Source organism: Mus caroli, unplaced genomic scaffold, assembly GCF_978045245.1.
Source record: "Mus caroli unplaced genomic scaffold, Mus_caroli_1 scaffold_18, whole genome shotgun sequence".
NCBI classification, from domain to species: domain Eukaryota; kingdom Metazoa; phylum Chordata; class Mammalia; order Rodentia; family Muridae; genus Mus; species Mus caroli.
The window spans coordinates 86,478,018-86,493,543 of record NW_028227273.1 but is presented as its reverse complement, the minus strand read 5'-3'; the positions used below and the strand labels follow the sequence as shown (position 1 = coordinate 86,493,543).

At 46.2% G+C, this 15,526-nt stretch overlaps 1 protein-coding gene across 2 annotated transcripts in view; it reads right to left on the bottom strand.

Annotated features, from left to right (window-relative positions):
• Positions 1-4,060, bottom strand: part of Slc22a2 (solute carrier family 22 member 2) — a 45,674-nt gene extending 41,614 nt beyond the window's left edge. Inside the window, exons 1-2 of one of the 2 annotated variants that reach the window (XM_029470862.2) lie at positions 3,492-4,060; positions 1,298-1,401 (exon numbers count right to left, since the gene is read on the bottom strand). In XM_029470862.2, coding sequence (XP_029326722.1) covers positions 1,298-1,401; positions 3,492-3,905 — 518 coding nt within the window. In that variant the 5' untranslated portion in view covers positions 3,906-4,060. The remainder of the gene's footprint in view (positions 1-1,297; positions 1,402-3,491) is intronic. The other variant, XM_029470863.2, reaches the window with a different exon arrangement.
• Between the last annotated feature and the right edge of the window lie 11,466 nt (positions 4,061-15,526).

The following is a 15,526-nucleotide window of genomic DNA, read 5'->3' as shown; positions in this document are numbered from 1 at the left end:
TTGAGGGACTCCCCTTCCTTGCTAACAGCCATCTATACAGAGCAAAGATGTCTGTCTATTCCTTAACTGCATTCTAAGTCTTATTCTTATCCCCAACAGGGAAATGGAGCCATCATTCTTCATCAAAGGGAAGCATCTCTCTACTGCAAATGGTGACCATCCCAGGAGTCTGTAACTGGACACAACGCAAAGATCAATGGCTTATTTATGGGGCACCCAGCCCAGTGAATGCACCTGCAGCATAGCTCTTGCCTCTGTGGCTCAGGGAACATCATGGGAGAGGCCTGGAAAGATTATAAGGGCCAGAGGGCCAGGAAGTCTAAAGTCTGCCGTGGGATTGCCTCCTTTAGAAACGGCTTCATAAATAAGATGTGGACACTGACAGTATCAATAGTCATTTTCCCCTTCTACAGAAGGGGAAAATCTCACAGGGCCCCACACTTAGAACTACGGGCAGCCAATGATTGCTAAGAGAGCAAGAACTAGCCCCTCCCAGCCATGGACTCCTTGATTGGTCATCCCGATCAGCCGTGAAACCGCATACCCAACAAAAACAGACAGGGCATGTTGTAGTTGCGTATTTGTCTGAATATGTATCTGTAACAACAACAGTCAAAGAAAATGAGGCTGAAGATTTGAGAGTTGGGGGGGGCATTGAACTGGAAGGGGGAAAAGGAACAGGCATGGTGAAATGATATGTTAATTAAAAAGGTAAAAATAAATGAAGAAATGACAGGAACAAAAAAATGAAAATTAAAAAAAAAAAACCTTTTTTGTAAAGTGAGAGAGCAGGAGTCTATAGTGGTAGCAACCAGAGCCAGGAGGCACAGCTTGGCCGGTGCCAAGACTGAATGTGGACGGAGAGAGGCATAGAGCCTGGTATCTGGGCTTCTGATATAGGAGAATTCGCTGACCTGTATAGATCGAGCTCATGGTTCCTGAAGGCTCCTGACCACGTGAGGACAAAGAATGCATGGGAATCAGGAGAGAGGGTAAATCATTGGTGGCCTCCTCGCCTAGCCCAGAACTGATGGAAAGCCCCGTAAATAAAAAGTGCTGCCTGGTGTTTGAAACCTCCTTCCCTGACCACCAGAGGATCTGAGGGTAAACACGAGTCATTGTTTTCAAAGCAGCAGAGGGAAACCCAAGATTATAAAAGCAACCACCATTAAGGCGGGTGGGAGCAAGTGGGCTGTCGGTGTGTTTGGTTTGAAGAAGGATTCGTGCAGGGTGGATGAGCCTGAGTGCTGTCTGAACCTGTGAGCTATTTTAAAAGCCCTGCAGGTGTTTCACCTACCTGTCTGCTAGGTAGCCAATCCCCACAGCACCGATGAAAAACCCCACGTTCACTACCGACTGAAACAGGTCCAGCATCCAGGAGTGAACACACACTAGGTTAAACTGTCCAGATGTGAGGTGCCGTCCAAGCCAGGAGAGAAGAAGGGGGTGGAGGTGGGGGGAGAGGGAGAAAAACGCTATTAGAATTTCTTTAGACACATTCATCTCAGAGTTCTTTGCATACTCCTAGCTGGGAGCTAGCTCCTGGGAGCCCCAGAGGTCCAGTTGATCACTGAGTGGTACTTACTCTTGAATATTTCTTCAACTGAGTGCCAATAACCCAGCTGCTTCTTAACCCATGCTAACCTTCTATACATTGCCAAAAGATTTCCCCTGGGATCCATTTAGCGTTGCTCCATCTGACAGGGTGAGTCTGGCATTTGGCTAAAGCACTGGCTCTATCAGCTGAAAGCAGGTAGTGGCTTGACTTACAGACATAGACTTACAGACAAATTCATCTTCTCCCTTCTATTCGTAAGACACAAATGTGAGTGGAGGCAGATACTTGATACACATGCACAGCTAGAGGGAAGCAAGCTTTGAACAACTCTTATCTGGCTTTTTTGTTAAAAATAAATAAATAAAATAGGGAGATTGAAGGTGTCCTGCGGTAACTGTTACATTTGGTCTGGTTTGCTTGGAAGGCAGGAGGAAATTGAGCAGACAAAAGATGATCTTCTAACATCCATTCTGCCATCTCTAATTCTGCAGCCTGGTGCACAGCCAAGTTCTTCTACTGTGGCCTCAGTTTCCTGACCTCTGTATGGAGGGACGAGGTGAGTTACTCTGTAGAGCTGTCTTAAAGTGGTGCGGTGTCCATTCTAGGAGCCTTGATGTGGCTTGAAGCTCATTTCAGATCTCCCCACAACCCCCACGAGGCTCCTTCTCTAAAGGCCAGGATATCTCCCCAGGACCAGGCTGTCATCTCCTACTAGTTGCTTAACAGCTCCATCTGTGTTTGCAGGGCAATTCCACAGTAAGTTTCCATGCCTAATTTTTCTCTTCACAGAATGAGGCTTCACAATTAGATCATGTGTGTGTGTGTGTGTGTGTGTGTGTGTGCATGAATGTGAGTGTTCATGTGTGCATAGGTGTGTACACTTGCACACGGGTCCAGAGAACAGCCCTTGCTGCCATTTCTCCAGAGCCAGCCTTATTTGTTTGTTTGTTTGTTTGTTTATGAAATAGGGCACTCTCAGAGGCCGGAATACAGTCTACTAAGTTTGGCTGGCTGCCTAGCAAGCCTTGGGAATCCACCTGTCTTTGGTTCCCTGGTGCTGGAATTACATTCATGTGCCCATACCTGGATATTTTTTCTGTGGGTTCTAGAGCCTGAACTCTGATTCTCGTGCTCACAAGAAAGTGCTTTACCTACTGAGCCGTACCTTCAGCCAATGACTATCTTATCTGTTTAAAGCACCCTTATCATCATGGTATGTGTGTGTATGATGCATGTAAGTAGGTGTGCCCATGCTACTGCATGCGTGTGGAAGTCAGTATACAACTTTGTGGACTTGGGTCTCTCACCTACATTTCCGGGGGCTCTTGAGGTCAGTCTACTGGACTCGGTTTTTCAGGCTTGCTTTGCAAGTGCCTACACCCTCTAAGCCATCTTGCCTGCCTTCGGAACTCTACTTTTTAATAAAAATAATTGTGTCATGGTCTAACCTATAGTCTCAAAGGTTCCTGTGGGCCTTTTGGCCCCAATAAAGAGGAACAAATATCTCTGGAGTGAAGAGCATATCTTATAATACTCCTTAGCGGAGCACAGGAGTCAGGGGAGGTCACACTTTCTGGTGACATGAGTGTGGTGGTAGAATAAATAGAAGGGCTTCTGACAAATGTGACTCCCAGAAGCATGCCCACATCTGGCATCATTTTGGGCACCCCAATATGTGTGCTTGCTTGCTGCTCATGGCTGAGTCCTGACATACCAGCCTCATGCCCCCCCAGCGTCAGCAGGGTTCTCCCTGACTACCCCAGGCAAGTGAAAGGCTGCGTGTTTTTAACCAGGAAGCTAGGATTTTATAAGGCATATTGGGTCCAAAAAAGCACGTCTGGACAAGTGTTAAGAACCAAGCACTTCCTGGTTCTTTCTTAAGACAGACTCGGTTATTTGCTTCTTTGGCACCCTAATTCCAGAGCCCACTTACCTCAGTGACGATGGAGGAGCCAGGAGTGTCGTACACCCAGCCATGCTCGCAGGGGCTCAGTGGCAAGTGGCTCCTGTTGACAGCCAGGCTGGACAGTGGGTCCACACAGTCAAGGGTGCTCTGGTTCCAGTCCACCTCATACCTCATGCACTGGCTGAGGAAGGAGACCTCATCCGCAGACCCCAGGCCCGGCACGGTGTAGTTCAGCTCCTCTGCCGGGCTCCAGCCACACCGCTGGCTCAGCTCGGCCACTCCAGGACTCCGGCAGTGGTGGTCGGGGGTGAAGCCCAGGAAAACGATGCCCACATAGATGGGGGTGAAGGCACAGGAGAGCAGAGCTAAGAGGAAAAATGTTTGTTTCTGGAAAAGGTGGAATTCCCCTATATGTTCTAGAATATCATCCACGGTCGGCATGGTTCCTGGAGGCAGCTGGTCCTGAGGCTTCACCTACAGGGTTGCAAATGCTGCTGAAGGCAGCTGCGGTCAGCTCAGGACGACTCTTGACCAAGAGTCAAAGGGTGAGCATTAGCTTATTTAGAGAGGGACCAGCCTTCGGGTCAGACTTCCCTCGGACAGGCCAACTTCCAATCGCACCTCTCCAATGGGGGAAGATCTTGCTGCCCGGAAATGCCCAGAGCAGGCCCTGGAGTGTGTTTATTGTAACCTCATTCTCGGTGAGTTCGTCTCTGCTTCACAGCGGCATTACAAACAATCCCTTCTCTGTATCCCACGGGGAGAAATCGGAGTCTCTTGGCATATCACAGCTGGTTAATCTTTCCCTAGCACGTTAAGTGGCCAGAAAATTAATATACCCTTGTCACCTATACAGCTGGCCTCTCCTGTCGGTGTGACAGAGACCTCCATGTACTTGGTTGTACATGCCCAATGCAATGTGCACCAGGGTCTGGGGTCACCTCCAAGTTCCTGGATCCCTCTAAAAGCAATGCACTTGAGCGACATGCTGTGGCGGCTTGCTTTGATTTCCCTCAGATTGGATCCTTCTGACTTTTCAAAGGGTTCATTCCAGTTTGACAGTCTTATCTCACAATCCTGATGTGTCCTTCCTCTTCACCCACTTGTGAGGAAAGAGTAACACATTTGTCATATATATAGGTCAGTTGCCAACACAGGACATGGGCATATTTGTTTCATGGTCATTCCGTTGTTCAGGTTGTTCCGTCTGTTTTAGTAACTCCAACCTAGGGATGCTCCTTCAGGATCCTGGTAAGGGGACCCAAATGCCAGGGAAACAGGCAATCTCTTTCTTGCTGGACAGAAGGATCCCAGAGCAGAGTGATGCTGCCAAGCAAAGCAAAGAAAGGTGATCTGCTAACAAACCTGCATGATAAAACTGGAATGTATCATCTGTCTGTCTATCTGTCTCCCTTCTCTTCTGTGTGCTCCCCCTCTCTTCCTCTCTCTTTCCCTCTTTCTGATTTCACATCTTCCTTCTCTTCCTCCACAGTCCTCTTCCTTTTCTTCCTGTCAAATAATCAGTGGTCCTAACAGCTCAGTCCAAAGGTAGTGACCCATAGTAATCTCCCTTCTCTCTGTAGCTGCTGGCTGGATACTCCACTTGCTTTGATTTCCCTCAGATTGGATTCTTCTGACTTTTCAAATGGTTCATTCCAGTTTGACATTCTTACCTCTCAACCCACTTGTGAGGAAAGAGTAAGACATTTGTCTTATATGTAGGTCAATTGCCACCACAGAACAAGTGGAGGATGCCTGTGACTGCCTGCCATGGCCTTGCCTGCCATCCAGAGATGCTCCATTACCTGGGCCCGTGCAGCCCCTTGGTCATCTGCTCATTGAGTGGGTTCAGAGCCTTTTAGGCATTTCCTCAGTCCTGTCCAGACATCCTAAGGGACTACGTCAGGAGCTGAGGCCACATCTATTATTCACTGGGCAGGCCGTGGGAGTGGGCTCATTCAAAAGCAACTATGATTGTCAAGCCTTCCTCTACACCCAGGGACCAGACATGGTCCTCACTGCCTCCTACTAAGAAATTCACAAGTGCTTGCACCTGTGACTGACTCATGGGTACAGTCTATCAGGACGCCAGATCTTCACACCCGGGAGCGAGAGGCCTCCAGGTGAGAGTCAAGGAGAGCATCTTGTGCCAAGGAAGGATGTTGAAATTCATCCTGAACTAGAAAGACCGATCAGATAAGGTACAGGAGAGCTCTCAGATCATTTACAACATTGGATCCGCAGTCACTTGACATGTTACTAGTGAGACGCTAACACTGAAACAAAGCCCAGAGCTGAAGAGCTATAAAATCGATGCTAGTAGGTGAGCAGGCAGCTCCGTGTGGCCCCATGGAGGAAGCCTCAGCCAGGAGCTATTTCAGTGCTGGGCACTTCAATCTGGGCATCTTGCATTTTTTATTTGTCAATTGTCAATTTATTTGTAGGACATTCCACATCCAGAAATATGACCTGAGGGTAATCTGGGACATTGATCATTTAATCCACACAAACCAATAATTTATTGTGATTAATGGCAGAAGTATTTCTCAATCTTCTATCAGGTTCCTCACAGTACAAATAAGTGTCCCAGGGTTCTGCCTTCTGTTAGATGCTTCAGGTGATGGTCTGCAGTCACGCTGACCTTAATTTCATAGTTTCCCCAGATTTTCAGCACCAGTGGGCTGAGCTAGTCAAAGAGAGATGTTAGACCAAGCCACAAGCACTTCATAGACAAAAAGACAGAAGAGAGGAGGGCTTAGGGTCATTTGTCATGCAGGATGGCTTCATGAGATGGTATCCATATCTGACATTGGTGTACCCTTTATCCAGGTGTGGTCAATCTTGTGCTTCCACAAGATGGTGGAAGCAGATGGCCTCATAGAGACAGAGACTGCGTATTGTCAGCACAGTGAAGAGGTTGACAGAAGTCGGCCGAGTAGAGTGAGGAAGGGCACAATAGTCCAGCTTGGCCTTATATGCAGCCATGATGCCAGGCACATTCTTAACATCCCTGGTAAACTTGGTGATTCCACCTGAGTCAGAGCTGATATGTGTGACCACATGGGACTCAGCAGGTTGGCTGACAAGTAGACATTCAACCCCATACTCCCACCTTCCTCCCTGTTCTTTCCTCTCTTCTCCTGCCCTACCTTACTCCTATTCTGACTCTCTCTTCACAGACCACCTCACCCTTCCATGGTTATCAGAGCCATGTGGGATCTGTAGATGAGCACAGACTCTTTGGCCCAGAACTAGGGACTTATTCCACTAGTGGGTGTGACCGATGGCTTAAGAAAGTTTCTTCATGGTCTATCAGGAGTCATCTTCTAGAACTTTCCACTCACTGGGACACTATTCTCCCTTTTGGATGCAGGTTAAGTTAAAGACTTTCTCATGTAGAAATTCCAGGAGCAGAATCTTGCTTTCCCAGAACAGGTACTGCTGTTTCTCAGAAATGTGGGGCCGCTGTGAGACTGGCAAGTGATCACCTGGAATCTGCTGGTCTCCTCCCCTCCAGCATTAGGATTTCAAGTTGACTGTTGATGTGGGTTCTGAAGGTCAGCCTTAGGTCTTCATGCTTGTACCGTGAGCATTTTATTTAGCCATCCCCCAAGCTCCTAACACACATTCTGCAAAGTGGCTACAAATTGAATTAGATTAACAAAATGAAAACCACAAAACCCACGGCTATCAGTGAAACTATGTAGGGCTTCCTGCCTCTAGTGCCTCTGGCAGCTTCCTTGGCCATCTTTTCTTTTTTTTTTTTTTAAATATAATTATTTATTTATTTACTTACTTATTCACTTTGCATTCTGATCACAGCTCCTCCCTCTTCTTCTCACAGTCCCACCTTTACATTCCCTTTCTCCTCTCCTCCTTCCTTTTCTCCTCGACAAGATGCCCACCATGGGTACCAACCCACCCTAGTACATTAATTTGTAGCAAAGCTAAGTGCATCCTCTTCCACTGAGGCCCAACCAGGCAGTCTAGCTAGGAGAAATGGATCCAATGGCAGGCCACAGAGTTAGAGAAAAGCTCTATTCCAGTTGTTAGGAGACCAAGTTGCATATCTGCAACAAATGTGTAGGGGGCCTTGGTCCAGGCCTAAACACGTTCTTTAGTTAGTGGCTCAATCTATGTGAGCCTCTATGGGCCCAGGCTATTTGACTCTGTAGCTCTTCTTGTGGCATCCTTGACCCTTCTGCTCCCCTCAATTCTTCCTCTAACTTTTCAACAAGTCTCCCAGAGCTCCACCTGATGTGTGGCTGTGGGTCTCTGCATCTGTCTATCAGCTGCTGGGTGAAGCCTCTCAGAGGACAGTTATGCTAGGCTCCTGTCTGCAAGCATAGCAGAGTGTCACTAATAGTGTCAGGGGTTGGCTCTCTCCCATGGGATGGGTCTCAAGTTGAGCTAGACACTGGTTGGCTGTTCCCTCAATCTCTCTGCTCCATCTTTATCCCTGTGCATCTTGTAGGCAGGACAAATTTTGGGTTGAAGGTTTTGTGGGTGGGTTGGTGTCTCCCTCCCTCCACTGGAAGTCCTGCCTGGCTACAAGAAGTGGCCACTTCAGACTCCATATCCCCTACTGGTAGGATCTCAGCTAGGGTCACCCCCAGAGACTCCTCTTTCCTAGGTTTCTAGGTCATATCAGAGATGCCTCCCCCAACTGATTTCAATTCTCTCTCCTAGTTCTCCCCCACATTGTACCTGATCCCACCCCCATTTCCCTCCCCATTCCCTCTCCCACTCAATTTCCTCTCTCCATCTATCTCTCCATATCTATTTTATTTCCCGTTCTGAGTGAGAATCAAATATCCTCCCTTGGACCCTCCTTGTTATTTAGCCTCTTTGGTTACCTCACTCAGGATGATATTTTTCTAGTTCCATCCATTTGCCTGCAAACTTCATGATGTCCTTGTTTTTAATAGCTTGGCTTTTTTTTTTTTTTTTTTTTTGGTTTTTCGAGACAAGGTTTCTCTGTAGCCCTGGCTGTCCTGGAACTCACTTTGTAGATCAGGCTGGCCTCGAACTCAGAAATCCGCCTGTCTCTGCCTCCCAAGTGCTGGGATTAAAGGTGTGTGCCAACCACGCCTGGCCTTGTATATCTTTTAATGGCTTTTTATATTAATTTAAAGAGCCAAATCCAGCCAATTTTCTTTATTATTATAATCTCTCTCTTTTTTTTAATAGCCTGACTTTTCCCATGGTGCAAATTGGCATGCATGAAAAAGAATTTTCTAGGATGATCTTGGTCAACAGAAACCTGTAGTTGGGAAAAGAAAAGAAAAGAAAAGAAAAGAACACTAGAGCTGTGGTTTGGGTGTGAAGTGACCCCATAGGTGCACATGTTTGAATGCTTCATGCCAGCTGGCCTCAAACTCAGAGATCCACCTGCGTCTGCCTCCTGAGTGCTGGGATCTAAGGTGTGCATCATCATGCCTGCCCTCCTTTTGTTCATGTAATTTTCTAAATTTGGGTGCTATGTAACCAGCCAGCTTCCTATTTTTGCCACCACATGTTTCCTGTCATGGTGGACTGTATCCATAGCCAAACTAAGCATTATCTCCTTTATGTTGCTCTTGTTAGCATATTTTTTTATCACAGCAATAGGAAAAGAATAGCAAAACATACTCGGTAACATTAGTCAAGCACAGAAAGGAAGCCCTTTTCAAAATCATCTTCATGGATGTAGGGACCAGAACAATGGGGTCTCTAACTCTGAATATAATATGGACAGGTGGGAACACCCTCCCTTCTAAATTATTATTTTTTCAATTTTTAAAATTAAAATATAGTATTGTTTTCTTCCTCTCCATCCTCTCCCCAGTCCCTCTCAAACTTTCCCATTTCCCCTCCAATCCATGGTCTCGTATTCTTTAATTACTATTTCTTTAATTACTGTTTAATTACTATTTCTTTAATTACTATACAGCCTAACTGCATCTGTTAGTATTGCTTGTATGTGTATGAATTCAGGGCTGAGCATGGGTACTGGATAATCAGTTATCCCTGGGGAAACCTGATTCTTCCCCTCAGCACCTCCTCGTTGCCTGTAGCACTTTGTGGGTCGGGTCCCTTGACTTCCCCTTCCCTCATTAGCAAGTCCCTTGGTGTTGTCCAAGTTCAGGTCTTGTTTAGGCGACCATAGTGTTGAAGTATTATGGGTGTAGCTCCCCTGTCATTTTTTGGAGATACAATCTCGCATCAGGCTTCTTGGTCCTCTGGCTCTTACAACATTTCTGTCCACCTTCCATGGTATTCTCTGAGCTTCAGATTTAAGGGTTGGGTTGTAGATGTATCCGTTGGGACTGGGCATCACAGTCAGGTGTACTCTGTTTTGGCCAGTTGTGTTTTGTAATGGTCGCTGCCGCAAATGCTGCTTCTTTGATGAGGGGGAGGGGCTACGCTTCTCTGTGAGGAAAAGTATTTAGGGTGTAGTTAGGAATTATGCTGGCCGAGTAAAGTGGAGGGTGAGGTTCCTTTCTAAGGTCCATGATCTCCTAGCCTACTAGGTTTCATTCCCAGGCATTATATCCCTCCGATAGAGTGGGCCTTAAATCCTTAAATCCTATTAAACAGTTGTTGGTTACCGTCAAGACGTAAGAGCCACTATTGCATGTTTAGGGCTGTTGTCCCACGCTGGTCATTGATTGCCTCCTTCCTTGGCAGTTTGGCAGTGTGAAGAAAGCATGGGAGGGAATGGATAGGACATCGTTGAGAGAAGTAGCGATGAAATGAGGGCTTTTGTGGGAACAGGGAAGAGGACAGGTGGTGAAAGGTGATGGGTCATTTGATGAATCCCAGGAATCAGACTCTGGAGACCAGCATCAGGGTGTAGACCTGAGTTTATTGCCCAGCCCATAAACTTATACTAAGTGTTTGAGCCAATCCTAAGCCCCTAAATTCTCAGCCAATCATATCTTGTCACATCATCACTGTGCCCCAGTGAAAGCCCTGCCTGATGAGGTAACTCAGAAAGGGGGTGGGCATCATCACTTGTTAGGACTTCCATCACGTGTTAGGAGTTCCACGAAGTCAGGGAAGCAGCCATTGCCTCGGCTTCGGTCACCCGTGTTACAGAAGCCATCTTAGGTCTAATGCTGTGTAAAGCAGATCAGAACTTTGTGGAGTCTCAGGAGCCTGCGGTGCTTTGATCTCCATCCCACATTTTCCTTCACAAGGTTGACCTCCACATCCCCCACTCCTCCCCGCAGGCTATGATTACAAGCACACCTAAGGAAGAAGCTACAGCTTAAGGTAGAATTCCTCAAGACCTGGTGGGGTTGGCTGTGCTGTGCTCCTATCATCATCCGGCCAAGTCTGAGCCAGTGCTGATCATGTCTAGGGTTCTGTGGTGCTCACAGGTCATAATTCTCTGCTCGTGGCTGGCCATCATATTTGAATGGGAGTGGATGAAGTCTCTGCCAGACCAGGATCACTGCCTACAGTTCAGACCAGCACACATTCTAATGATCTGGTTCGTTGCTTGACAGTACTGTTTACCTCTTATGGAAAACGCCCTAGATTCAATCACAAGTACTGAAAATACAATAAAGTTAAAATCAAAACAGAGAAATGGCTGTAGCAAGTGCAGGCAAAGGAATAAGTAAAGGGATTTACACAAGGAGGGAGCACTCCTTCAATTCCATTTTACTTCATTAGCACCTTAAAAATGAGTCAGGGTGGGAACAGAGAGGCTCCATGATTAAGAGCACTAGCTGTTTTTCCAGAGGACCCAGGTTCAATTCCTTGCACCCATGGGGCAGCTGACAACCATCTCCAGTTCAAAGTGATCCAATGCCCAAGGGATTCTGGCTTCTGTAAGCACTCCATGATGTGATTTACATGTATATGTATGTGTATGTGTATGTATATGTATGTGATGTATATGTATGTAACACTCATACATATAAAAAGTTTCAGAGCCAAAGGTGGTACTGTCTCTTAGCTCCATCACAGTAGACACTTGAGATGGGATGGCTCAGCTGATGATCATATCTGTTATGGGAACATAGAAAAATTTGCCAAGGTCTGCAAACCTGTCTCACCTCAGTAGTCATTTACATATGCTGTAATGGGCTGGACTGTACAACACGAGCTGCATGAGATTCTGATTGTGTTTTCTCTCTTGAGCTGTGGATCATTTTACTATAAAGAACTAGAGGTCTAAGTTCAAGGAGTGGACTGCGGTATTATATAAAGGGATTTCACACTGGGGATATGGCTCTGTGGGCAAGAAGAGATGAATATGACTCTCCAGAACCCATAGAGGCAGGTTCACACAGCACTAAACCCTTCACTTGCTGCATCTGAGGTTAAGTCCATTGATGTGTTCTGCGCTCTAAGAGTGAAACAGGAGCAAACAGGGCATCCTCTACCATCCTGGGGATTCCCCTCTTTCAAACCTGATGGGCAAAGAGTGTTCCGTCTCCTTTGGTCCTTTCTTCTACAGAGGACTTTTCAGTTAGAAACATAACTACCATTAAAAAAAAATAAAAGGATGAGTTACTGTTACATCCCTCCAGAAATTCATTGAAGTTCTAACCTCCAGCGCTTCAGGATGTGACCTCATTTAGAAAGGCCAGAACAGAACTAATTAGTTAAGATGAACTCATGGTAGAGTAGGAGGGCCTTGTCCAATCAGACTGGCATCCCTCCCGGAAGAGGAGAAGAGTCACAGTTGGAGGCAGAGACTACGTGCCATGGCTACCAGCCAAGGAAAACCAGGAAAACACAGCAGAGCAAGGAGGATCCCCCTGCAGGTGTGAGAGGTGGTGAGGGCCTGCCAACCATGACCTCAGACTACCCCGTACAACTGCAGGAAGGTATTTCTGTTGGTTTAAGCTGCCCAGTTGTGGCGTTTTGGTTACAGCAACCACAGGAAATGGACACACCCACCACTGAAACGGAGTCAGCGGGTCCATAGCTGGTAGTCTTGGGTTTATGTTGTATAAATGAAGGCATCTCCTTTCTGATTGTCTTCTTGTGAGAATTTCCTGTGTGTTCATAGTCTTAGCTCTGAGGATGGAGGCTGCCGGGGTCGGAATATTGGTGTCCTCCCAAACTTTACACGTTGGAACCCGTGGGGACTCTTAACTTGGGATGGGGTTGCATGCCGGGACTGTAAATTTTGATTGTATATCAATGCAGCCTTTCTGAATCTGTTTAGTGTTAAGTTAAAATTGTGTTTAAAAGCCTGGAGAGATGGTTCACCCAGTAAAGTGAGAGCATGAAGACTCAACTTTGATCCCCAGTACGGCGAGCAGAGAAAGGAGGGCCCTGGGTGCTTTGTAACTGGTCAGCATAAACAACAACAACAAGAACAACAACAAGAAGAACAACAACAATGACAACATGGTGCCCCCTGCAACAAGTTGAAATGTGCCTGAGGAGGAAGCACAGCAGAGGCTGTCTTCTGGTGTACACACACATGGGCACACACACCGGATTACTCCCTCCCTAAGTGTATTTAATACTCTAATAAACCCATCATAAAACTGAAACACTGTAAGTTGGGACCATCTTAAGTCAGGAGCTGTTCTGTTTGAGGGGTGAAAGCTTCAGCCCTCAACCTGCCAACTCCCAAGGACTCCACTCTTGGGACTAATAATATAATGATAATAGTACCACGGAGATCCACTCCTGTGTGTGTCCTTGCTCCTGCCGTGTGAGGTACACAGCCAGAAAACACTGGTGAAGCCCTGACTGGACACTGACTCTGCCAGACCCTGAGGTCCTGCGTCTTGGCCTCTAGACCTGTAAGGAATAGCTTTTATTTTATTTTATTTTATTTTATTTTATTTTATTTTATTTTATTTTATAATTTACTCATGTTTGGAATTCTGTTATAGGAGCAGAAAGTGAGACTCTATTTCTTTATCTTTAAGTCTGTGTTTTTCTGTCTCCTTATTTCTGTGCTTCAGGCTGTGTGTGTTTTCAACCCTCTGGCTTTCTTGTTTGTGTGCTTAGCCTGCATGTGGACTTGCCCAGGGCCTTCTATTTAGAGATTGAGTTTGTATTTGGAGACTTGCTTATTCCCATTTCTCTTTTCCCTCTTTAGTTTTGCATTCTTGGATCACCCATTTAAAAACGTCCTTCAGACTTTGGGAACGTGCCCACTGTGTTAGTTACTTGCCTTGTAAATGCAGCAGGATACACGACAAGAGCGACTTAGATAAGAGAAGGTTGGTATGGCCAGTCATGGCAGTCTCATCACGGTAGCAGGAGCTTGAGATAGCTGGTCCTAACATCTGCAGACGCAGAGAGAGAGATATGAATGTGGGAGTTCAGCTTTCTCCTTTTCACTCAACTGGGACAAGAGCCCATATACATGGTACCACCCACATTTAGGGTGGATTGTCTCATCTCTGCTAACCCAGCCTAGAGAGTCCCACCTAGACAAAGCCACAGGCTTGCTGTCTGGTGGTTGTAGATCCTGTCCAGATGACAATCGAGGTTAACCATCACATTTATGAAGTTATTTTGGAATCCCTTAACTTCTGCATTTTTGGGTTGGGAGGCTGGATCATCTTGCTCCTTGGCTTTGTTTGGGGATTCAGTTTCAGCCTTTCATGATCTACAGGCCTGAGGTTACACATCTGCTCCCCCTTAGTCATTCAGCTCTGGTACCAAGAGGCTACTACACCCATTAGTCTGGAAACCCAAGAGCCACTTATTCAATTTCAAGTTGTTCTATGAACCTGGCTTCTATGAGCCTTTTCTGTGCTTGAGATCTGTAGCCAATGATGCTCAATCCTGCATTTTTTCTGCACTAGAGATAGCCTGGTCTGCTAGAGTCTGCATGGGCACCAGTGTCAGCTGGTATTTACAATGTGCCTACTGTATGCTCCCTGTGGCCAGACACTGAGGATACAGAAAGAAAGAAGCAAGGCATGGTCTCTCTCCTCAGGTAAGTCTAGACAGCTACAGAGAAGTGAAGTTGTGTGTGTGTGTGTGTGTGTGTGTGTGTGTGTGTGTGAGAGAGAGAGAGAGAGAGAGAGAGAGAGAGAGAGAGAGAGAGAGAGAGAGAGAGAGAGAACATAAGCAAGGTGAATCCCCGAGGAAGCCCTGGGAAGGAGCTTTTCATCCAGGCTTTGGGAGATGCAGGGAATAGGAAGTGGGGTGGTAGGGGGAGAAAATTTTGTATTCTTCTAGGCAAAGCTTTTACTGGAAAAGACAGAAGAGCATTTTGTAGGGAGGCCCCTTCCACCTCGGTTTTCTTCTTAAGGAGTGTGTGTAGGCTCACTACCAAGACCTCACACAGACATTCTTTCTGTCTTCCTCCCACTGGATGAGACTTTTGTGAGTTGAGTGCTTGCTTTCAGTGCCAAAGAAATTATTATTGGATGAGTCACTTCTTTGGAAAATGTAATTCTGACAACCATTAAGATAGCTTCCCAAATATTAATGCTACTGTCGGGTACGGGTTGGGTTATACCCCAAAGACCAAGGAGAGGCACATGCCATTGGAAATGTTTCCCAAGGGTCTGCTCCTAAAGTCTCAGAAAGTTTTGTTGGTCTTTATTCAAACTGAGTGTTTTAGCCACATATTTTTGGTAAGGTATAAAAGTTGTTACTTACAATGAAAAGAAATAATTTGAGACAATTTCAAACTAAGGGACCTTCTAGAAAAGACACACCCTGGGTAGTCTGTAGGGCTGTTGAATGTCTGGGTTAGATGTCTCCTTGTTGAAATATCATCTGATGTGGTTGAAACAAGAGTTGTTGGTTTTGTTTTTGTTTGTTTGTTTGTTTGTTTTTAACTTCAGTGTAACTTAAGTTTGGAGATGACCAGATCTTTGTGTCTGGGGGTGCTCTGCATATTATAGAATATTTTCACAGTTTCTCTTGGTTCCAGCCAATAGGTACCAGCAGCCTCTCCTCTTGAGTCAGAACACAGGCTAAAATCCTTATTGTAGAGACAAATGAAGGCCCAGAGAGGTAGGTCGCGTGGCTTAGATGACACAGGCCCTCTAGCTGTGTCCTGAATAACAACCGACTAGCTAGTGTTCAGTTCTCTTTGAACGGAACCCTGGGCTCACACTCACGACATCTGGGAAAGC